The sequence below is a fragment of the Tachyglossus aculeatus genome, chromosome 16 (genome assembly GCF_015852505.1).
Source record: "Tachyglossus aculeatus isolate mTacAcu1 chromosome 16, mTacAcu1.pri, whole genome shotgun sequence".
Lineage (NCBI taxonomy): Eukaryota > Metazoa > Chordata > Mammalia > Monotremata > Tachyglossidae > Tachyglossus > Tachyglossus aculeatus.
In genome coordinates, this window is record NC_052081.1 from 31262266 (window position 1) to 31286868 (window position 24603).

The 24603-nt window shown below is 42.1% G+C and overlaps 1 protein-coding gene across 5 annotated transcripts in view; it reads left to right on the forward strand.

The window, feature by feature from the left end:
• GPAM (glycerol-3-phosphate acyltransferase, mitochondrial) overlaps positions 1–24603 on the forward strand; it is a 56859-nt gene that overhangs the window by 24967 nt on the left and 7289 nt on the right. For all 5 annotated transcript variants that reach the window (XM_038757597.1, XM_038757593.1, XM_038757594.1 and 2 more), the window contains exons 3-15: positions 1159–1281; positions 4110–4183; positions 10765–10878; positions 12054–12203; positions 13783–13879; positions 14212–14348; positions 15507–15606; positions 15910–16122; positions 18081–18194; positions 19743–19828; positions 20832–20947; positions 23567–23637; positions 24216–24480. In XM_038757597.1, coding sequence (XP_038613525.1) covers positions 1159–1281; positions 4110–4183; positions 10765–10878; positions 12054–12203; positions 13783–13879; positions 14212–14348; positions 15507–15606; positions 15910–16122; positions 18081–18194; positions 19743–19828; positions 20832–20947; positions 23567–23637; positions 24216–24480 — 1660 coding nt within the window. The remainder of the gene's footprint in view (positions 1–1158; positions 1282–4109; positions 4184–10764; positions 10879–12053; positions 12204–13782; positions 13880–14211; positions 14349–15506; positions 15607–15909; positions 16123–18080; positions 18195–19742; positions 19829–20831; positions 20948–23566; positions 23638–24215; positions 24481–24603) is intronic.

The following is a 24603-nucleotide window of genomic DNA, read 5'->3' on the forward strand; positions in this document are numbered from 1 at the left end:
TACTGGATAAGCAATAAATTAAAGCAGGAGGATGATGTTTAGCAGATTAAGTGCCTGGAGAGTGTAACTCAAACTAAAATTGGAACTGCACCCTTTAAGCTTGATATTCAACCCTCCCTCAGCCCCACAGCACCGATATACCTATCTGTAATTTATTTTAATGTGCATCTCCCGCTCTGAACTGTGAGTTCCTTGTGGACAGAGAACTGGTTTGTTTTTTTTATTGTACTCTCCCAAGCGCTTAGTACAGTGCTCTGCACACGGTAGATGCTCAATAAATGCCATTGATTGATTAACATCTATGTTAATTGTATTTGGTAGAAGGATGAAAGCATGATATGCAGATAAAATAAAATGAAGGCACGGTATTGTACGTGCAGCAAATGCTGAATTTGATAGGGAATGATAGAAAATGACTTCTTTAAAATAAATGTAAGCTTTTATAAGATACATTTTGGAAATAAGTAGTGGTGATAGGTATTTTAACAGTCTCACTTTTGGAGAAATTCGTTATTAAAACGAAAGGGAGAGAGGTGATCTGGAGGAGGTGGGATCTGAAAGACAGAATTTGTAGATTCTACTAGAAATTCTGCCATGAATTTGGTGTGGTCCTGTGAAATTGTGATAATTCTTCATTACGTACAGTGATCTGTACTAGTGGTTGCTTGCTATTAACTGAGCAACTTCAGAATGGTCTACTCATCTCAACTATGTCTTAAATGATGTCAAAAATACATTTTGCAGCGTCCTGGGCATAGATTAAAGGCACTGTGTGATAGGATGTGATTTTTGTTGCAGCAGAGTCCATTCATTAGTTTCTTCCCTGTTCAGTGAGTTCTCCAGTAACGTGGGGGCTAAGATTCGTGGTGAATCCTTTGATAAGGAAAATTCATGCTGTGGTACGCAGGTCTTGATTAACGCTTTTGGCAGACATGCTAATGTTACTTCTGATCTTGCGTTGTGTTCTGTCCAGATGGGTGTGAGTAGTGAGAAGAATGTTCAGTAATTCCCCAACCAGCTTCTAAAATGAGTAATGAAAACCAGTGTTATAAGAGAATTGACTGTATTCTCTCAATTAGAATTCAAAAAAGAAACACATTTTATGTATATTTTGTACATATTGAGGACTAATCACTGTTTTCTCTTAATATATTTCAGGGACAGTGTGATTCTAGACCCACTGTCTTCAGATCTGCATCTTTAAAATGGAAGGAAACTTTCATGAGCAGGAAAAGGCCATTTGTGGGACGATGTTGCTATGTATGCACTCCCCAAAGCCGGGTAAGTTTCTTGGAAACTAAAGAACATACCTTTTACATGTCAGGATTTTTGTGGATTCACTTCATTTTCAGATGTCAGGTATTTATGTTTGCAATCCAGAGTTTAGATATTCAGCATTGTCGACCGGCCCTTCTCATAACATCTGTTATGGTCATTGTACCTTTGGAAATAGAGTATATTTATTTTGGATTAATCGTGTCATTTAAGGAATTCAGCAGGCTGTGCAAAAGAAACCTTTAGGCAGTGATCAGTCTTCAGCCCTCTAACACTAAACGAACCAGGAGACGAGTTAACTAACTGATGAGGGGAAAGTCAGACAGGGTTAAGGAGAGCAAGCAGTAGAAAATTTCACCTGTTTGTCGGTTAACAGAAGGTCCAAACTAAGCTGTGACTTTCCAGAGCTTTTCTAGGAGGTACTTGGTAGGGTTACAGTTTGTCGAGCCTCCTGTGAGGTCTAAGCTTCCCAGTGGCAACTGTTGAGGTTGCCGTGGGGAGGGGGGTGGGGAAAGAGTGGTTTGTAAAGCCTGATCTGAATCAATATCTGATCTGAATCAATATTGGAAGAGGGAGTTTTCTTTTTAATTAGGTTGAAGATTAACCAAGGGAAAAAACTACTGTGGAATAAATTTCCTCTTAAACCTTATGCAGGGAGGGGCATGGAACAACTGCCAAAATCAGTGCTTAGCATCTTGGAAGAAGGTTTCTGATGGCAGTCAGAGAAGACGAGTGTAGCAGGATATGGATTGTGTAAACTAATGCTCTCACTGGGCTCCAGGATGACGGACCACCCCTTTTAATAGTAAAGCACAGATGTCATAATACCCAATGGTAGGCCTTTAGAAATGCTAATAGTGATGTAAAAAATGTTAGCATTTGACCCATGATCATTTATTTAACAAATGGGAAGAAGCATGGCTTAGTGGGAAAGAGCACAGTCCTGGGAGTCAGAGGATCTGGGAACTAATCCCTGCTCCACCAGTTGCCTGCTGCTGTGTGACCTTGGGCAAAGCACTTAGCCGCTCTGTGCCTCAGTTTCTTCAACTGTAAAATGGGGATTAAATGCCTGTTCTCCTTCCTACTTAAGCTGTGAATTCCATGTGGGAGAGGAACTGTGTCTGACCTGATTAACTTGAATCTACCCAAGCACTAAGAACAATGCTTGACTCCCATTACGTGCTTAACAAATACCATCACAAAAATAATCATTATTTTTTTTTCTGTTATTAACACATCCATTAGGTGTCTGTTTCTTGCCAAGCAGATGTTTAAGGGAAAAAAAAAAATGAAGGTCCATTTCTAGAGGCAGGAGATATTTTCTGTCAGTGCAGGATCTGTGTGTGGAATTTTCAGGACACTCAGAAGCCCAGAGCTCCACAGTACTGTCCCTTGCACACAGGTGTAGTGCTAAAATTATACCAAATATATCGTAGCAAGCACAAAATTAAGCTAATAATGAGGGAGGATCACATCAATTTCTGGCAAAGAGGTAATTGGATTTTTGCTGTCAGCCCTTAAACAATAATCTTTAGCTGGATTTACTTCAAAACTGCTGTTCAGGGTATTGCGTTTAACTTGTGAACCAACAGCCATTGGATGTTCCGGCCTGGAGCCGTTGTCCCGTTTCTGGCAATACTGCTTCAAACAAATTTTGTGTGAATCTGAGAAACAGCACACTTTGGCCTCTCGAGTCCTCCCTTTTCTTTTTTAACACTTTGACATTTCCTCTAGTTCTCTGCTGAGAGTCAATGTAGAGCTCTTTTGCTCAGGCTGAAAGTCAGTCCCGCCTTACCCTTTTTCCATGTCAGGGGAAGCTGGGGATCTGCAACCCCTGGGTTCAGTTCCAGGTCTAAATGGGGAAGGAAGAGGGCACACGTCACACTTCTGGGAGAGAAGTGGCTGCCATTGCTGGGGAGTTTCCAGATGTACGTGGTTGTCCCTCAGGTGAGGCCAGGTTATGCTTGGAGTAATGAAATAATTGCTCTGGGCTCTGGGTCTGTTGGGACCCTGTGGGCCGATGCTGGTGAGCTGCCACCTGCATTGGGTCGAAGCTTCTTAACCCTTGCTGCACTGTTGAAACTCAGGAGATGCTGAAAGCCCAGGAGAAGAGCAGTGTAGCCGAAGCAAAGCTCCCTCCCACCCCCTCTCAGCTGCGGATTTCTAGGGAAGTATTTCCGAGCTAGCCTGGGCAGTGACTTCGCTGCTGTGTTACAACACCAGACCTTTATACGGGGAAGATCCATGAGGATGGGGAATTATATCCAAGCCTGACCCAAGTGATCTGGGTTCATCATTGACTTGGTCTATGAGATCCTCATGAGTGAGCCTATCCAAGCCCATTCTGCACCTCAGTTGACGAGCTCCCTGGACCCAATTGGCAGAAAAGAGCACTGGAAACATCCGCAAGCACCCCGGCACTCAGAAGAGAAATCATTTGGATTTTGTTGAAAAGTCCAATTTGGAGGCAGATCTTTTCCTAGGCTTACATTTTAAAGGTTGTCCAAATATAGGAATGTGATTAGCTAAGAAGCTGTGATCTGTAAATCTTCTCAAATTTGCTGAAGATGATTTCTTTGTGCAATTGTTAATTTTCCGTATAACTTCCCAAGTGTACTAAAGATTAGTTACACTTACAAAGATTTTTGAAGATGAATACTGCTTATTATCAGACTGCAAGCCGTATTTTTCATCCACTCACAGCTTCCACTCATCATTGAATTTGTATTTACACTGATTGGGAAAAAGATGAAGTAGTGAGGTGAAGATCTGACAGTTTTTACTCAGAATTGTGGTGGTCTGAACATTTTTTTGGTTTCTGTTTTGTGTTGTAGGATAAACTGTTCAATGCCAGTATTCCTTCCCTGGGACTGAGGAACGTCATCTATATCAATGACACACACACAAGGTAGTGTGCTGCCAACTTTTTAATTCATATATCATATTTTTGCCTAACTGAAAGGTACTTTTAGTTGATTATATTGGAACGGGAGTTTCCAGAAAGGAAACATTTAAGGCATAGAAGTCACCAAAGAACCTATTGCTTTTGCTGTAATAGTTTGTCAAATCCCTATGGTGGGCTAGTTGCTATTGGAGCCTTTATGATTATCTTGTTTACGTTTCATCTGAACAAATTCCCCATATGAGTTGTGCCAACATATGCTTTGGACATGGGTTCGGAGCTGTGGTCTACATCTCAGTATTTGTACTCAAGGATGAAAATTTTTCACTTGTAGATTACCTGCATTTTTCTCATTTGTTTGTTAACCAATGTTACCTTTGTCAACTGAATCCATCTCTTGCATAAAGTGTTACTAGGAATTATTGCTTGTAGATTCAGTGTAAGTGGGGACAGGCTAGCAGGCAGCAGGAAGTGGTCCAAGTTCCAGAAGAGAAGAAAGGGAGCATTGTGTGTGGGAGAAACAAGGGAGGGTGGGTGACCATGGGAAGAGAGAGACAGTAGCTGATAATGCCAGTTTCCCAACTTCATTGGTAACAGTGGGTTATTTTGATGGTGGACCAGTAGGCTACAGACCCGACTTGAAAAAAAGAAAACATACTGATTGGTGGAATCGTATGTTTTGGAGCCCTTTAAGTACTGGTGCCGTGTTCTCTCACCAAATAGTAATCCAGATAGTTTATTAAAGGTCCTTTTAAGGTCGTTTAGAGCCTAGCCATTCCTGTTTTGACAACTGAGATTGGCAATTGGGAATTTTCTATAATACTGAGGCAGTTTTATGCAGTGATCAAATACTGCATGAGTTGTAAAGAAAATATAGAAATGGAGAAATGGGCAAGGAGAATGAAGAAATGTATAAAATTGCCAATGGTTATCAATGTCTCGCATGCATTGCCAAAATATTGCATTTATCAATAGCAAGTAGCTCTTTCAACTTTTTTTTAAATCTCCCATTAGATCATAAAGTCTCCACATCAGTGATCTAGATTGGCCTTCTAACATGCTAAGTCTGGGATTGCTTAGAAATTTCAGAGAATGCCTAGACATCAATCTTTGTAGAAGCAGTCCAGTAATCATTCAGAAAGTCTATTTTGATGAGAGAGTACTCCTCTCACACACACCCCCACCCCTTCAAAAATTCCAAAGTTTTCAGAGTTTGATATGCTTATGAAAGGTGAATTGAACAGAGAAGGGTGAAAGCTAGAGAGAGGAGAGTCCCGGAAAATGTAAGCCATACAACAGATTGTTTCAAAATGCTTTTTTAGTTTTTGACCATTGCTATTCCAGTTCTCTCAGAATTTACTCTGCCAAAAGTAGGTTTATTCATTCAATCTTATTTATTGAGCACATACCATCTGCAGAGCACTGTACTAAGTGCTTTGGAGAGAACAAAATAACAATAAATGAACACATTCCCTGCCCACAACGAGCTTGCAGTCTAGAAGGGGTGAGTCAGTCTTTGGGTAGTAGCTGGTATCAATCAGTCAGTGATATTTGAGTGCTTACTCTGTGAGGAGATCACTGTACTAAGTGCTTGGGAAAGTGCGGTGCAACAGAGTTGGTAGATGAGATCCCTGTTCACAAGGAGTTAAAAGCTATAGGGGACAGACAGACATTGAAATAGATAATGGCTAGAGGAAGTAGTAGTAGTAAATATGTATTTACATGAATACTTATGTAACTACAAGAATATTTACATAAGTATTGTGGGGCTGGGTTGTTTCAAACTCAAAGAGTACCTAGCCAAGTTCACAGAAGAAAAGGCAGATAGGAGAAAGGGACTTAGACTGGGAAAGCTTCTTGGAGTAAGGGTAATTTCAAGAGAGTTTTGAAGGTGTGGAGAATGGTGGACTTAAATATGAAGAGGGAGGGGCTGCCAGGCCTTAGGGAGAATGTGGGCATGGGGTCAGTGGCAGGATAGATGAGATTGAGGAACAGTAAGTAGGTTGGCATTAGAGGAGTGAATTCTGGGTTTGATTGGGTTTGGTCAGAGAAGCAGCGTGGCTCAGTGGAAAGATCACGGGCTTTGGAGTCAGTGGTCATGGGTTCAGATCCAGGCTCTGCCAGTTGTCAGCTGTGTGACTTTGGGCAAGTCACTTAACTTCTCTGTGCCTCAGTTACCTCATCTGTAAAATGGGGATTGACTGTGAGCCCCCTGTGGGACAACCTGATCACCCTGTAACCTCCCCAGCGCTTAGAACAGTGCTTTGTACATAGTAAGTGCTTAATAAATGCCATTATTATTATTATTGTAGTAGGAAATCAGTGAGACAAGGTAGGAGGGAGAGAGCTGATTGAGTGCCTTAAAGCTGATGTAGAGAGTTATGTGCTTAATGTGGTGGTTGGATGGGCACTCATTGGAGGTTTTTGAGGAATGGGAGATACGGATTTAATGATTTTTGAGAAAAACGATCTGGGCAGCAGAGTAAAGTATGGACTGGAGAGGGGAGATATAGGGTGCATGGATGGGGTTAGAAGCCTAGGTGGGGGTGGTGTCATCTGAGAGAAGGCAGAAAGATCTCTTGAGACACTCTTAGGAAGGATAGCAGAGTTGAAGAGGGGGCTAGAAGTAGGTGGAGTGGAGGGGGAGAAAGCAGGCAGAGGAAAGGTTGTTAGAAACATTCACCTGGATGTTAAAGTCTCTAAGGATAGGTGAAGGGTTGGAGAGAGAAGGAAAGGGAGAAAGATGTCAAAATGGTTAGGAAGGTTAGAGGTGGGGCCTGGGTCGGTGGTAAATAATGGTGGTGATCACATGGGTGGTAGAGGCAGATTTGTGGGCTCAAAGGAAGGGAAGTAGAGGGATGAGGTGGTGGGGCTGTACAAAAGTGGCACTGGGGGGCAAGAAAGACATCAACTCCTTCCCTTTTCCCAGGATGCTTGCCACCAGCCAACCCCCACTTCCTCGGTACTCTACTTCCAGATGAGTACTTGGGAAGGTCACTAAGTGGGAAACAAAAATAATGATAGTTGCTTATCACACACCTGTGAACTTGAGATGCAGAGAATGTGGGGAACACCACCAGATGCCTAAAGCATTTTCATAAATATTACAAGAGCATTTGATCCCAAGCGAAGACCCATTTAGAAAGTGTCTTGTCTCAAATCTATCCCCATTATCAAAGGAGAAGTAAAGGGTTCCGTAACAGAGCCACATGTCCACTTCTGTGCAGCTGTACCAGAAAACACAGGATACTTGGGTGCTAACATTTCAATATGCTTCTGATCCCCTGAGGAAACTCTTCCGGTTGATCAGGTTTAGGACATTATTGAAGGTCCTTGAGACAATCATCCAGACGTTTCTATAGGTAGGTGAGGCACATGCAGTAGTTCACAGGCACATAATTTTGAAGTGTTTCTCAGAGTCAGCACCTTGCAATGATTTGATGATTTTCCTGGGGAAAAGAAAAACAACAAAAAACTGGGTAACATGCTAGCCAAAACTAAGGAATCCTATACATATTCAAAGGATAATCTCTATTGGAATTTGGAGTTTGTTTGAAATAGAATTCTGCCATTTAGGCAGAGCAGTGGACACAGTGCCTGGACAAACAGAACAGTAGACAACCAATCATAGAAGCCAGCATGTCCTTTAGGGAATTATCAAAGTGAAGCAAACCCTTGAATAGATTGCAGCAGAACACCAAAAGAGCTGCTATGTGGTGAGCTGAGGTGAGTAGCGGAAAGCATGGAGAGCAGAACTGATTTGAAAGGGTTGAAGCACAACTTTAAATGATGTAGCAGATATGCAGTCGATTAGAAAATGATCATCAAATAGCTTCAGCTAGTCCAACTAGGTTCAGCAATCAAAAGGAAGATTGTGATGCTAAAGAGTCTTAGAGGAAAACTGCACTGGGAAGAGAAGGTGCAAATGGCAAACTTGGAGAGGGTGCAGTGTGGTTTTGTTGGAGTACCAGTCTTTCACTAGTCTTTTCAGTCACACTCCAAAATATGTATACATTTTAGTACATGTAGAGTCACCTACGAATAAGAAGTTAACCTCATATATCAAGGAATTAATAATAGTAATAGTAATAATGATGGCACTTGTTAAGCGCTTACTATGTGCAAAGCACTGTTCTAAATGCTGGGGGGATACAAGGTGATCAGCTTGTCCCACGTGGGGCTCACAGTCTTAATCCCCATTTTACAGATCAGGTAACTGAGGCTCAGAGAAGTTAAGTGATTTGCCCAAAGTCACACAGCTGACAAGTGGCAGAATTAATGGCCAGAAAAGACAAGCTAATGCATGTTTCCAGCAAAGACTGCAAATTGAGGCAAAAATTCAGGCTGTATAACTTGACGTAGGATCATAGATCACCTTTGATCCTCTTGGATGGGTCATGCCAGCTGGTTTTGAAGTCATCATAAAAAGCCGAAGTATATCTCTGAATAAACTGCCTTAAAAATAGTCCTCCGTGGTAGAAAAAGACTTCAGGGTGAAACCTAGTTGACGATTATATTATTAGACTTTTTAACTTGGTGATCCCCATTCTTCCTCCTGTGAAAGGAGAGAGCAGGGTGTTGTAAGGCTGCCAGACGTTAGCCTCAGAGGACTTTGATGATGTGGGAATATTTTGTTGGTTCTTTTCACCGTCAACACAAATACCGCAGGATGTGTCCAAGTATGTTAAATTGTGGTGGGGAGGATTTAGGACAGGGTAATTCCTGTATTTTCGTAGCAGTCCTGCCTCTTTCTAACAGTGCATTAGGGAGCAAGGTGGTTTAGTGAAAAGAGCACAAGCCTGGGAATTGGGGGATCAGAGTTCTAATCCTGGTTCTGCCACTTGTCTGCCATGTGACAGTGGGCAAGCCAGCATCTCAGTACCTTAGTTTCCTCATCTGTAAATCAGAGATAAAATGCCTATTCTCCCTCCCCTTTAGATTGTGAGCCCCTTGTGGGTCAGGGGCTGTATCCAACCTGTTTGTCTTGGATCTTCCCGAGCCCCTAGAATAGTAAGTGCTTAACAACTGTTATTATTGTTATTCTTCATCCCTTAAGTGTACAGGGATGTGAAAGTGGATGGAGTTCCTAGTTTTTATGGGGGACTCCCTGGGCCAGCCTGAGTGTAAGGGGGCCTCAGAAGGCCTGCCTAAGGCATCCAGCCCCTCCAGAGTGTCCAGGGAAGGAAACCTATGCAGGCACTATGTTTCTCCTTTCCCTTCCTCACATTCCAGTGAGCTCAATCAGGAGCTTTCTGGGACCTCCTCCACTACCCAGGCATAGTGAAAGGGTCCAACCCCTCCTGAGGGGCCCCAAATTGTTAGCCATGCCCAACTTGAAGCAAGCCCATAGAATTTTCAAATTAGGGTAGGTCTCAGAGACTCTGCATGCTGGGTCCTTTACCCAGGTGGGCCTGAGTGGCATTGTAGACTCCTGCTTGGGCTGAAAATCTGGGGCCCAATCCACTTGGCCGTGGCTTGTAAAGTCAGGCCAGTCCTGGCTGTAGATGCCTGTGTTTTAGCACAGAAGGAGACTGGAAATGGGTCTGAACCACCCTGGAAGGGTCCTGGCCTCTCTAATTGGAGCTGCTGCCCCAGGGGTCTGCCTTTCCTAGGGTCTTCTTGGGGTGGTTGGGCTGGGGCTTGGAGACTCCTTCCAGTTCATTTAGTGGACCAGGAGACCATAAGAATACATCCCTGGAACCTCTTAGGCACTGTGATCCTCCAAGAGAATCAAATGTCAGATTGTCACAATCTGAGAAACAGGAAGGTAATGCAGGGAACCAAGGTTCTCCTGACTCCCAGCAGTGCAGTCGTGCAGCATTGTGAGTCTATCAATAATAATAATAATAGTAATAATAATGATGGCATTTATTAAGCACTTACTATGTGCGAAGCACTGTTCTTAGCTCTGGGGGGATACAAGGTGATCAGGTTGTCCCACATGGGGCTCACAGTCTTCATCCCCATTTTATAGATGAGGGAACTGAGGCAAAGAGAAGTGAAGTGACTTGCCCAAGGTCACACAGATGACAAGCGGCAGAGCCGGGATTAGAACCCGCGACCTCTGACTCTCAAGCCCGGGCTCTTGCCACTGAGCCACGCTGCTTCAGTAGGGTTAAACAAAGATAATTCGAGAAGATCAGTTTTTTCATGCATTTACAGAAAAAAAAAATTATGCACATTCTTTCAAAGTGGAATTTTAGCTTGGGAGTCCCAAAAGACCATGACGTTTGCGATGTGTTTGGCAACATTTTTTGCAGCCTGAAGTAGACATCGTGGGAAGTTCCAAAGGAAGTAAAAGACAAGATTGCTGTAAATACTTGGCTGACTGAAATAAACACATATAAATGTAGGTGGCAGAAATATAAACATGTGCAGCCTACTACAACAGTTCTGGCTTCTGCTGAAAAGAGATTCCTCTTTTTGTACTTCATTGGTAATTGTTAAATGCTCTTGCAATAACGTAAAGAACCCCAAAATAAAACTAGTGCTGATTGTGAAGGGTCAAGGGGCATGACTGTGCTTAAGCAGTTTGTTTGAAGTGTTGAATGCATGTGCTAAATCACTTAATTGCATTCATGTTGTAGACACAGAGGATGGCTCGCAAGAAGGATCTGCTACATGCTTTTTGTGCAAGAGAGGGATGTGCATAAAGGCATGTTTGCCAACAACGTGGCGGAAAATGTATTCAGTAGTACCAGGTAAGAGAGAAATCCTAGTTATTATGGTTCTTGGGTTTTGTTTTGTATTGCCTTGTTTTTCTATATCACCGTCCACAGAGTAGCTATGGCCAGCATATGAAACCGTGTCCTGAGGGTGGATTGGTTGTGATCATGCACTCGTACCTGTATCATACTGTTAAAAAACAACAAAAAACCCACCAAAAAACTGAATTATGAATGCGTTATTTAAAAATGATTAGCTACTAAAACATTCTTTATCCTCCTTTCCTTCCTTCAGTGGTGATTGTATTCATCAGATGCTTACTGTGTTTTAAGCACTGTGTTCTGTGGGGTAAACACAAGATCCCTATCCTATGTAGGACTTACGTCAGTGCTTAGAACAGTGCTTGGCACATAGTAAGTGCTTAATAAATACCATCATTATTATTATTCTAAAAGGCAGGGAGAAGCAGGTATTTTATTCCTATTTTAGAAATGAGGAAACCGAGACACTCAGATGTGAAGTGACTTGCCCACGTTCACACAGCAGACAATTGGCAGAACTGACTCCTTCCACAAGGTCATACTGCTTCCCAACTGATTGCTATTTATCAAGTTTTCTGTACTATCTCTTTCTCCATGGAAGTTTTTCTTTATAGAGATGATTCCTATTCTAGGGACTCTGTCCAGAAGTCCATTTTTTTCCATTACTTTTATAATTTCAAAAGGACATCTCCCCTTATTAAAAGATATACAGTATATTTGTTGACCTGTATAGATTGCTTTTTTTGTTACAGGAAATACAGAACAGAAGAGAAGCTGCTTAGCCTAGTTGTTAGGGCACGGGCTTGGTAGTTAGAAGCACTGGGGTTCTAATCCCTGCTCCACCACTTAACTTTATTTGTGACCTTGGGCAAGTCACTTCATTTCCCTGTGCCTCAGTTACTTCACCAGTAAAATGGGAATTAAGACTATGAGCCCCATGTGGGAAATGGACTGTGTCCATCTTGATTAGTTTGTATCTACCCCAGTGCTTAGTGCATTGCCTGGCACATAGTAAACACTTAACAAATACCATTAAAAAAAGGGGACATAGATCACTGTGAGCTGATGACATTGTATTGTACTCTCCCAAGAGCTTTGTATAATGCTCTGCACAAAGTAAGCACTCAATAAATACCATTGGTTGATTGACATTGACTTTTTCATATCAGGGTTCAGGAAGCGATTGAAGAAGTAGCTTTGGAATGGAAATCCCTAGATACTTCTGCTCCAAATGAGTCAAAAGCCACCAATAAGGTGAAAAAGAAAGCAAAACGGATTCTGCAAGAAATGGTTGCTAATGTCTCACCTGCAATGATCAGGTAATGGAGAGGGGAAAAAATGTTCAGTGCTTGATAGCTTGCCTGAATTTGAAGGAACACGAGAGTATGCTATGTCCAGCTTCTGTAGCTTAGAATTTGCTTCTAACAGCCTCTTTTAATATCCTTTGAAAAATTGGATAAACACGTTTAATCTTATTGATGTTCTGATGGGCACTAATGTGCTTTAAAGCGCAGTAGTAGTTATTTTATCACCACTTACATTTGCAGTCATGCATGGGAAGGAAAGGGAGACAATTTACTTGTCATCAACTAAGGGAATTAGGATACTGTTTTTCTCTGATGTGCATCATTTCACAGTACAGGTGTTCCCCGTGATAGAGCTGGGCTTTGAAGAGGTGGTTGTATTGTGAATGGGTATGTTGTGGGGTATGTTTTTCCACAAACTTCCATGCAGTTGGTTAGATTCTGTTCCAGAACTAGCCCTGACATGCCAGCTGAACCCTAATAGTAAGTTAAAATTACACTGTAAATATCTCCCCACCACTCTATCCCTTTGTGTCCTCTTCTTTCCTGTTGCTCGTGATTCTTCTCCCTTGCTGACCCTAAAACTTGGTCCCCACTACTGCCCTGTCTTCTCAGTTCCATCCTCCCCACGTCCCTGATCGTAGTTACGGCTGTTACTCTGGGCATGGCCAGAGTCATCGTGCCGCCCCTCCCCTTCACTCCTTCAGGGCTTTCAGCCCCCACCTCCTCGTGTCAGTCCCGGTGGTCGATAGCAGGCCATGAAGGCAGAGGGGAGAGGGTCACCTTGCTGGCCGTACCGGCAGCCTCAGCTGTAATCCACATCATGCCCCTTGTTCCCTGGGCAGGACTGAGGTAGAGAATTGGAGCTACAAGCTGGAAAGGGATAGTGGAGGAGTGGTGTGAAGTTCAAGGAAATGATGGAAGGCGGGACTGGGGTGACAGGGTGACAGAAGGAAGATTTAGGAAGGGGGCTGGAAACCGGTGAAGGGGAGGAAGGAGCCCGGGGAGGGGAGGACTGGATGGTAGAGAAATTGATTTACCCACAGTGATTGAACATAATATCAGGAGGTGGGACTCACGCTGGGATAAATCAGCAAGGAGTGTAGAGCATATCCCCGGGTTGTGCATAGTGTGGGGAGGCTGTAACCCAGGCTGCATTCTAGTTGCATTAAATTATTTTCCTAAACAGCCCCCTGTAGTTGCAGTCAGATATAGTGTTCTTGAACACTATGAGCCCGTGAGACTGAGCCCGTTGCTGGGTAGAGACCCTCTCTATTTGTTGCCGACTTGTATTTCCCAAGTGCTTAGTAGAGTGCTCTGCGCACAGTAAGCACTCAGTAAATACGATTGAGTGAATGAATGAATGGATGCTGAATGTAAGTGTTATTTAGAAATAAGAGATATGGAAGCAGGGGTGGCCTTTTGCTTAAGGGCAAAGGACTGTCGAAACTAAAGTTATCTGATCCAACACCATCCTTTTTTATTAATTTAATTCTCAACATAGTTCAGTACTATTAAAGTGATGGCAACAGCCACCTAAATGTAAATACTTCATCTCATCTCCTCTCTTCTCCGCACCTGCCTTTTGTTCTAGGTTGACTGGTTGGGTGCTGCTAAAACTATTCAACAGTTTCTTTTGGAACATTCAGATTCACAAAGGTCAACTTGAGATGGTTAAAGCAGCAGCTGAGGCAAGTCATTCAACTCAGTCATTTGGCCGAATTTTGGGAATTGTGGTATCCCATCTTTCTAAATTAGCTTTTCTTTTTTAAGAAAGTATGACTTTTGAAAATAATATGTGTGTTGCGGAAGCTAGGCCCATTTGAGGTCCATCGACCTCCTGATGAACGCGTTCCTTGTTAGCTAAAAGTTCACCATCAGCAGTTTTTTAAATGTTGCACATAATTTCCAAATTAATGAATGTTAGTAGAATAATTGAATGGAGACTTAATGACTGTACTTTCAAAATATGCCATTTATATTCACAAGTGACATTTAAATTTGTCTTTTTTTCCCCAAATAGATGAATTTGCCTCTTATCTTCCTTCCAGTTCATAAATCCCATATCGACTATCTATTACTCACATTCATTCTTTTCTGCCACAACATCAAAGCACCATACATTGCTGCCGGCAATAACCTGAACATCCCCATCTTCAGGTAAGTTTAAACCACCTGTTTAGTTTTGTCAAAACTTGAAAGTCAAACAGCAAGTTATGAAGGTTTTGTTACACTTTAATTTTAAGGCTCAACTTTTTAGTGTAATAACTCAGTAAGGAGAATGAGTGAAGAAAAAATAGAGAAAAGGGCAAGAACATAAGTGGTTTTGAAGAGTTCAGTTTGCAAATCGAAAGCAATAAGGATACCTATGTAAGTTCAGTTTTTTCCTCCCAGTTATAGAATCAGTTTGAGGGCATTGAGAAGAAATCCAGCATAAAAGGGCAGTGAGTGAACAGGATAAGATGAAGATGTGGGGTTGAGATCAGAGGTTGAATACAGCAGTATTTTTTATTAGGAAATCCTTCTGTGGTACAAAAAAAAATCAAGCAATAAGAACTGCAGAGCTGCAGGCTTGCTGAAATCTGGAATTTAAGCTTTTACTGTAAATTAGAGGGTCATTTATTTTCATACTGAAGCATGAACTTGGATGGCTCATTTAAGAGACATAGTTATTGATACACTGTTCCAGACTGCAAGGTCGTCTCTAAACTGTCAGCTCATTATGGGCAGGAATGTCCACTAATTCTGTTGTATTATACTCAACCAAGCGCTTAGTACAGTGCTCTATGCATATTAAGCACTCATAAATGCTATTGATTGACTGATAATGTGAGAACTTTCTCAAACATTAAAATGTACTGAGGAAAATTAACTGATTAGCTCTTTGGAAAGGTCAGTAAACCTCATGATTTTTTCATTGCTTTGGGCTGTAGGCAGACATTCCAAACTGTATGGCCAAGGGCCAGAATTTGGCCTAGTTGAACAGTGGTCTCAAATAGAGATATAATAAAGTCTGTTTAAAACAGAATTCTTGCCATCAGCTTTCAGAGGTAATGTCATATAAGACCCTTTGAAAGTAGATCATATGAGTTGACACTGTGAAGCCCGAAAAGCAGTAACATGAGTTGTAGAAACTTGACAATAATGTGGAAACTGGAATACTTCCACATTTTCCTGTATGACGGAGAGTGGCTTCAAAGCTTCATATGTTTCTTATCTAATGGCTGAAGTATCAAATAGGTAGAGCTTTGGGTATTTTGTGGGCACCGTTTTACATTTTAGCCATGTAAATAAGACAAGCATTCTTGGTTTTTTTAGTACATTGATCCACAAACTTGGAGGTTTTTTCATACGTCGGAGGTTGGATGAGACGCCCGATGGAAAGAAAGATATTCTCTACAGAGCTTTGCTCTTTGGGGTAGGTATTTATCTCTAAGGATAAAATGTTAGTCATTTGAGAAGAAGGGAAATAAAGGGCCTGATTGATTTAAGCTTTGTGTTCTGCGAATGTAATTTGAAGGCTGTGATTAGCCTGGGGTCATTCTTTTCTACGGATTGCTTTTGCAGTTATAAAAGGGGTTGTTCTCAATTACGCTGAGAGTATGTTTACAAAATATAGGTTCTTTTCTTTTTTTCGTCTAATTTGATTTTCGTAATTGCAGGGTAAAGTAGGATGTTACATTTACTGGTTCTAAGATTTGGTTTTCCCCCTTTCCCTTAGCACATAGAGGAACTCCTCCGACAGAAACAGTTTTTGGAAATATTTCTGGAAGGCACCCGCTCACGGAGTGGAAAGACGTCGTGTGCTCGAGCTGGTCTCTTGTCTGTGGTTGTAGATACTCTTTCCACAAATGCCATCCCAGATGTCTTGATAATACCAGTTGGAATCTCTTATGATCGCATCATTGAAGGTCACTACAATGGTGAACAGCTGGTAAGAAATTTTCTGATGACCCTTGTCTGCTGTGTGACTTCCCTTCTCTGTGCCAGTTACCACATCTGTAAAATGGGGATTAAGACTGTGAGCCCCATGGGGGACATGGACTGTATCCAACCTGATTAGCTTGTATCTACCCAAGTGTTTAGTACAATGCCTGGCACATAGCAAGCACTTAACAAATGAGAGAGAGAGAGAGCGCTAGTGGCATGAGTAGCTCATGTACATGTCCCTTTGCTTCTTATGAATGCTTTCCATATCACCATGAACAAATAAAGGCTCTGAATTAGGTTCTAAAAGGACAGGAAACCTTCTACAAGCCCAGAAACAGATTCTCACCCTTTCTTAATAGCCATACAAAGGTAACTTAAGTTGTCTGCTTCTTCATCTCACAAACCCAGGGATAGAGGTTCTGATCCATGGCATTACAGATATCTCTGAAATCGACATAATTTGTTTTGATAGTGAAGGGGCCCCAGATCTAGTACTAGATTTTAGAGACATTGTGGGTGAACACTCGAGATAGTAATGGTATTTATTAAGCATTTTCTATATGTCAAGTACCATCCTAAGGCAATTGGCATCTCAGGATGCTCAGGTCAGAACATAGACCTTGTCCCACGCTTATTATTATTATTATTATTGTTATTGTTATTGTTGACACCAATGGTTGATTATTATTATATTTGTTAAACACCTACCATGCATCAGGCCCTGTTCTAAGCACTGAATCCTAATCCCGGCTACACCACTTGTCTGCTGTGAGACCTTATGCAAGTCACTTAACTTCTCTGTGCCTCCTCTGTAAAACGGGGATTAAGACTGTGAACCCCATGCGGGACATAGATTGGGTCCACCCTGATTGTCTTGTATCTACCCCAGCACCTGGCACATAGTAATTGCTTAACAAACACCAATTAAAAAAAGGAGAATTTAAATCATTTTGAGGCAGCGAGGCAGGCAGCAAGTGGCGAGGGAACTTGCCATTGTGGCAGCCTGCCTAGCCACACCCATGGGAACCCACAGCTACTGCTCTGCCCGCCTCTACCTTGGGGGCCGGGGGACACTGCAGGTCTTGGCGCTGTGCCGTGCAAACTCGGAACAACTCGACTTCCCTGGCCGCCTTCCTGGCATGAGGTGGGGACCGGTGGAAGGGGAAGAGGGTGCAGTGGGAAAGACAGTACCAACGTGCAGCTCCTGCAGCTGGGTGGTGGTGGCAGGGGGAGTTGCAGAAAGGCCTGCGACGAACAGGACTGTTTAGCCATGCTGTAGGGAAAGGAGATGTTTGGGCATTGTCAAGCCCCGTGGCTGAGCGCTCCCTCCCCTCTGGCCAGGGGGAGTGGGAACTAAGTCAGGAGGCTGGGTCATGCTGTTTGGGGGAGGAAGCATCCCAGCCCCCGACACCTAACCCATTCTCCAAGAACCAGTGGTGGACAGGTGCTACCCAGGACAGAGCATGAGGCCCCAAAGACCACTCCCTGCTTCCCCGACACCTGACCCATTCTCCAAGGACCAGTGGTGGACAGGTGCTACCCAGGACAGAGCATGAGGCCCCAAAGACCACTCCCTGCTTTCCAGATGGGCGGCGCAACATGCTGACCTCACATAGCCTGCTGCATGATGTCACCAGTTCTCTTGAGGTGCAGGGTGGCTAACTGGACTCTTGCATCAGGGCAGCCAAATATCTGAAGTGGGCCCTCCCGGGGCACACTGAGAATTCTGAGTGTGTGCCATGCTTCTTACATAGGTGGCCATTCCCTTCAAGCCGCCTGCTGGGAGGACCCTATAGCTGGAATGATTCTGAATTGTAGCTGGTTCTTTCTCTGATCCTTAACTGAAGTATTTGGATAGCTGTTTCTTCCATTCCTTTTTAACTAACCTTATGATGCTTTGGTTGGAAATAATCTGGAGTATCCATTAGTGTTTTTTCATTGTCACTTTTCATTATATTTTAGGGTAAGCCTAAGAAGAACGAAAGCCTCTGGAGCGTAGCAAGAGGAGTTTTCCGGATGTTGCGTAAAAACTACGGCTGTGTCAGAGTAGATTTTGCACAACCATTTTCCTTAAAGGTGAGTTTCAGGCTCCATGAGCATCTTTCAAGTGGACTTGATGCTAAGTTTCAGGCAAAGGGTGCTACACTTTCATGCCCCTCCTCCCAGCTCCCTTTACTTTCCCCCTAAGCATGATAGGCTGTGGTTGATCCCAGCCCCACCATCCGAAAAGTGGACTAGGCCTGGGAAAGTTGTTTTAATCTCCAAAGCTTCTCAGTCCTTTAGACTCATTGTAGAAGTGCACAGAGAGTCTTTAAAGGCTTAAAGATTGATGATAAATCCCTAGCTAGCCCTCAGGCAGAATAGTAAGGAAGGCAGCCATACTCTTCCTCCATTCCATTGGTCCTGCTAGAAGCAGTATCCTGGCCTGATTGGACCAGTGATAATGATTCTGACATTTTTTTATACTCAAAAAACTTATTTCCAGGAACTATTTAGAGCTCTTACAGCTTCCTAATATTTACCCACCCTCATCCCGAAAGCACTTAGGTACATATCTGTAATTTATATTAATGTCCATCTCCCCCCCTAGACTGTAAGCTCATTGTGGGCAGGGGAACTTATCTACTAACCCTGTGGTATTGCACACTCCCAAGTGCTTAATACAGTACTCTGCACACAGTAAGCACTGTATTGAGAAGCTCTGTGGCCTAGTGGATAGAGCACAGACTTGGGAGTCAGAAGGACCTGGGTTTTAATTCCGGTTCCACCACTTGTCTGCTGGGTGTCCTTGGGCAAGTCACGTAACTTCTCTGTGTTTCACTAATCTCATCTGTAAAATGAGGAGTAAGATTGTAAGCCCGTGTAGAACAGTGGACTGTGTCCAACCTGATTAGCTTGTGTCTATCCTAGCACTTAGCCCACAGTAAGCACTTAAATGCCATTAAAATAAATTAATACTATTGATGATGATGTTGAAAGTCACAGCATCCTCTTTCATTCATTCATTCAGTCGTATTTATTGAGTGCTTACTGTGTGTAGAGCACTGTACTAAGCGCTTGGGAAGTACAAGTCGACAACATATAGAGACAGTCCCTACCCTACAGCAGGCTGGGATGGATTTGGAGGGCTAACCATCTGTCCTAAACCGTGATTGAAATTTACAGTTTTATTCTATCATTTTTCAATAGCTCCCTAGTAGTGGAGGAATCCCTGCGTAAGACATCAGGGAAGAGGGAGCCCCCTGCCACTTGTTGGACAGTAATTATATTTTATCGGATTGTCTTGAACTTACCCCATACGTAGCACAGTGCTTGGTGCATGAGAAGCACTTAGTAAATATTCTCATTGTTATAAGAGTGCCAGTCCAGGTCAGACCAGTGCTCCATCTGAGCCAGCATTCATCTCTGTCTGTTTAGCGCACTGCTGCAACATATATGCCTAATGTGGGCTGCAATACATTCAGCAATCTGCCAGGCATCTGGAAGAATCTGTGGTCCTTCAAATGTTGGGCACTGGGAAAATTGAGCTTAGTATTGCTTTGCAAAGGGGACAGATTTTGAAGAAGAATCCGATTTTGTGGTGTGAAATTGAAAGTGTGAATTATCGTGAATGTTTTATTACAGGAGTATTTAGAGAGCCAGAGTCAAAAACCTGTGCTTGCCCCATTGTCCCTGGAACAAGCGCTGCTGCCAGCTATACTTCCTTCAAGGTAAACGGGACTTTGGTTCATGCCTAATGAAGCGATTAAATGTCATGCCTTAATCTTTCCTCTGTTGCTCAGGAAACTATCAGTTTAGAGAATTTTTTTTTCAACATTTTAGAGAAGCAGCGTGGCTTAGCGGAAAGAGCACAGGCTGGCAGTCAGAGGACTTGGCTTCTAATCTTGACTCCACTACGTGCCTGCTATGTGACCATGGGCATGTCACTTAACTTCTCTGTGCTCCAGTTCCCTCATCTGCAAAATGGGGATTCAATACCTGTTCTCATTCCTACTTAGACTATGAACCCCATGTGGAACCTGATTATCTTGTATCTACCCCAGTGCTTAGTATAGTGCTCGGCATATTGGACAGGGACTGTGTCCAACCTGGTTTTGATTTTATCCACCCAGCACTTAGTCCAGTGCCTGACACAAAGTAAATGCTTAAATACCACAATTATTATTATTACTTAACAAATACAGTTATAATTAATTTTACCATTTTTCTGACGACACGCTTGTCTTTAGACCTTTTATTTTTATCACCCTCCTGTTCTTGTATTGATTTGTTTGGGAGCTTAGGAGCTAACCCAGTGTTGGAAGGTGAATGTGCCTGGTTGGAATTGTTCTGGGTAGGAATCATAGAATACCAAAATGCTTAGCTATATTAAAGTTACGTTAAAGTTTGGTAGGTTAAGAAGCATTCTGATGTTTTGATGACATTGAAGAACTGAGAAATGTGAATTGTTATTAGTCAGATGTTTCATTCTATTAAACTCTTGCTTTAATATGTAAAACCGTTGGCTACAAAAGTGCCTTCTATAGCCTAGGATAATATACCATGTCGTAATATAAGGGGTTTTGGGGAATTTTAAAGAGTTTCATAGTTACATTTAATCTGCCGATCATTTGGTAAAATAGAGTAAATTCCTTTTGGCTCATTTTGCCATTTAGTTGGAGAGGATGTAACATAAAAAATATTTAAACATAATGTGTAAAAACCTTTCTTCAGACCACATGATATTCCTGATGAAGGCTCAGTGGCTGCTGCTGCGGAGTCCACAAATTTGACTGATGAGCCCCTAAGAAGGCGGTTGATAGCCAACCTTGCTGAGCACGTACTGTTCAGTAAGTAGATGAGCAAAACATGTTAATGCTTTCTATTTTATCATGCTTTTAGATGGAGTTGGGAAGATTTGGGATTGTACTTTTGAATATACCTATGTTGCAACTTGTTGTGTACCATCCAGGGGACTGAGTCGCCTAGTCAGGTGCTCTTTCTTTATAAATAAATCCAAAGTATATATGATAACAGAATTCCCGGCATGCCATACTATAACTAGTATCGTATGCTTGCTCCAGGGAGAATTTGCTTTTCTATAATTGTTCCAGCTGTTAATACCATGAAATGTAATTTTCTGCAATAATGTGGAAATTGATGTCATAATAAATTTAGTGCCTGACTTTCATTCATTCATTCAATCGTATTTATTGAGCGCTTACTGTGTGCAGAGCACTGTACTAAGTGCTCGGGAAGTACAAGTTGGCAACATATAGAGACGGTCCCTACCCAACAGCGGGTTCACAGTTTAGAAGAAAATGATGGTATTTGTTAAACGCTTCCTATGGGCCAAGCACTGTCCTAAGCGCTGGTGTAGATACAGGATATTTAAGTTGCCCCACTTGGGGCTCACCGCCTTCATCCCCATTTTACAGATGAGGGAACCAAGGCCCAGAGAAGTTAAGCGACTTGCCCAAAGTCCCACAGCTGATAAGTAGCGGAGGCGGGATTTGAACCCATGACCTCTGACCCCCAGGCCCGGGCTCTTTCCACTAAGCCAGGCCGCATCTCTAATTTATAGTGTTCCTGGGAATGCAGAACACTTCAATTTTCTTTTTCCCCCCTCTCTGGATTTATTTTTTTCTTCTCTCAGTAGACTTAAAGTATTATCTTTGTTAACCACTTAAAGGGAAAATCTAAGCTCCTGTAGGTTGTCTACATTCAGCTGGCTGTTCGGTCGGTTCTTAGTGTAAGAAGATATTTTTATTTCATTGTCTTTAGTTTAGCCAAATACATTAGGGTGGAATATTGGAAAGATGGGATTAATAAAAAAAAGTTAGTGGGCTAATGTGTCCCAAAAACTTTGAAAAGTGCTGTGAAAATCAGTTGTATTCTAGGCTTGGCTTACAGTTTTAATCACTTATTCAGTAATATAAGTCTTGGAAATCATTTATTTTTGATCATTTTACACCAAACCTCCAAGCAATAGTTTACTTTTAATCTTTTGGCACATTTTCACTAAGCAGCTGTTTGTATTGCACTAAGACTATAAGCATGCCATAATGATTTTGAAAACGGAAGTACAGAGAATAGAATATGTGGAGTTAAGTTCTAAAAAAAATGGGATGAGAGATATGCAAACTGAATTGATTTGAATATTAGTGTTGGGCAGACAACTTTCAGACCTAATTTCTTTTTTCAGAATTTTCTTGTGAGCCATCAGTCATTGCTAAAAGTCTTGTTTAGGTATTTTCCCTGCGCTTTTTGTCTAGGGGCCAGGCTCGATCGTATCATATTTACTCACGTAATTGCCTCACTTTTTGAATTATTTTTGCAACCTCCCCAAAGGGAAGGGCTTGCAATGTAGGGGATTAAGTTTACCATTAAGGGCAGTTGAATTAAAAATAGGAGTAAAGGAGACAAGAAGGAAGAGAAAGTTAGGGGTGGTTCTTACTGCATCTCTAATTTCTCTGACGCTCTCCAAAGTGCTGCCTAAAATAGGCTCCTCCACTCCTTTCTCCTTTTCCTCTGAGTATCCCCTTTTCAGAGAAGAATCTCTCCACCCACTACCTGGAGCTAGCCTGTACTTCTGGGCATTTCTATTTAGGGTGCAGGGGACGGATTATGCAGTGGAGCAATTGTAAGTAAATACAATACTTCAGCAGGAGAAGAGAACTAAGTAGAAAGATGTATCCTCATAAATACAATACCTCAGGAGGAGAAGAGAACTAAGTAGAAAGTTCCTCAGAAGGAACTTGTTGCCCTAAGAGTAAGTCACCTTTTGCTCCATTTTTCCAGAATTGCCACTGTTGTTATTTTAGAGACATGAGGGCCAGCTACTGGGAGAAGAGTGAGTAACTCTTTTCTTCTAGAGTGAAGGTCATGGTAAATCCTAGGTAGCAGAACTAAAATCTCCAATAGGCTACTTCAGTTTCCTCCTCCAGAAATTGTGCATTCATAGGGTATGTACATAGTACTTGTTTAGAAAGTGGAAAACTTGTGCCTTCTTTAGAAAGCTATTCACTTTGCAGGTGTGTATTGATGCATTAAGAATTTTGTATCTGGAAGAATAATACTTTATGCACAGCATGGATCTACACAAGCAAATTATCTAACTCACTGAGGCCTAAAGTACTCCAGGCCATATTATCCAGCTGTTTCTGAACACAGTGAGTCAATTAAATAGATACTATGGGTAAAGAGTTTGAGTCTCCGGAAATTTGCTAAGGGTAATTTTGAATGAACTTGTAGGTAATCCAAATCTTTCTTTTTAGTGTATGCAGGATTTCACAAAGGAAGGCAGAACCTTCTGCAAAACAGTTGCCTTTATCTAAAAACACTTGCAACATTGGGGAATCGTTGGAGTTTGGGTGCTGAGGCTGTGTGTAATTATTAATGAGGTTTTCAAGAACTTTGAATCATTTGGTTTCATAGGAAGTGCTACTCCAACTTTCTTTTTCTTTTAGCTGCTAACAAGTCATGTGCTGTGATGTCAACACACATTGTTGCCTGTCTGCTTCTCTACAGACATAGGCAGGTAAGGCCACAATGAGATTGAGAGCTAAATATAAACTGTGTGTGTGAGAGAGATTTGTATTTTACCCGTAATGCATTTGATATTCAGCTTGACCTCAAACCCAAAGCACTTATGTACATATCCTCAATTTATTTATTTATATAAATGTCTGTTTTCCCCTCTCTAATCTGTATACTCGTTTTGGGAAGGGAATGTGTCTACCACCTCTGGTGTACTGTCTCTCCTGAGCACTTAATACAGTGTTCCGCATGCAGTAAACGCTCAATAAATTGATTGATTCATTGAATTAGGAGTCTCCTGTCCATTATTTTGTTATCTGGACACACAAGAGAAACAATTAGCAAACAGCATATTTGGATGTCTCTAGGATTCTGTAAAGCGAGTTGAGTGTTACTTTTTTGGGACTAAAGGGTAGTTAAAATATTCCTTGATATTTTGACAGATGGATATATGGAGGTTTCTTGTCTACCTGTTCTGTTGCATCGTACTCTCCCAATCGCTTAGTCCAGTGCTCTGCACCCAGTAAGCACTCAAATACCAGTGATTGATTTTCATGAGATTGGTCTCTTTGCCTTCAGGGAATTGACCTTTCCAAATTGGTGGAAGACTTCTTCATTATGAAGGAAGAGGTACTGGCTCGTGATTTTGACTTGGGGTTTTCAGGAAATTCTGAAGATGTTGTCATGCACGCTATCCACCTGTTGGGAAACTGTGTAACAATCACCAACACCAGCCGAAATGATGAGTTCTTTATTACTCCGAGCACAACTATTCCTTCAGTCTTTGAACTCAATTTCTACAGCAATGGGGTGCTGCATGTGTTTATCATGGAGGCCATTATTGGTATGTAGAACCAGATTAAATGGTAACATGAGGTGGAGAAAAGGCTATATGAATTTGTCAGCTCCCTGGTTGTGGCTGCTTAGCCACAATTAAGCCAGGGCTGCCCAAACTAGTGATCCAAAT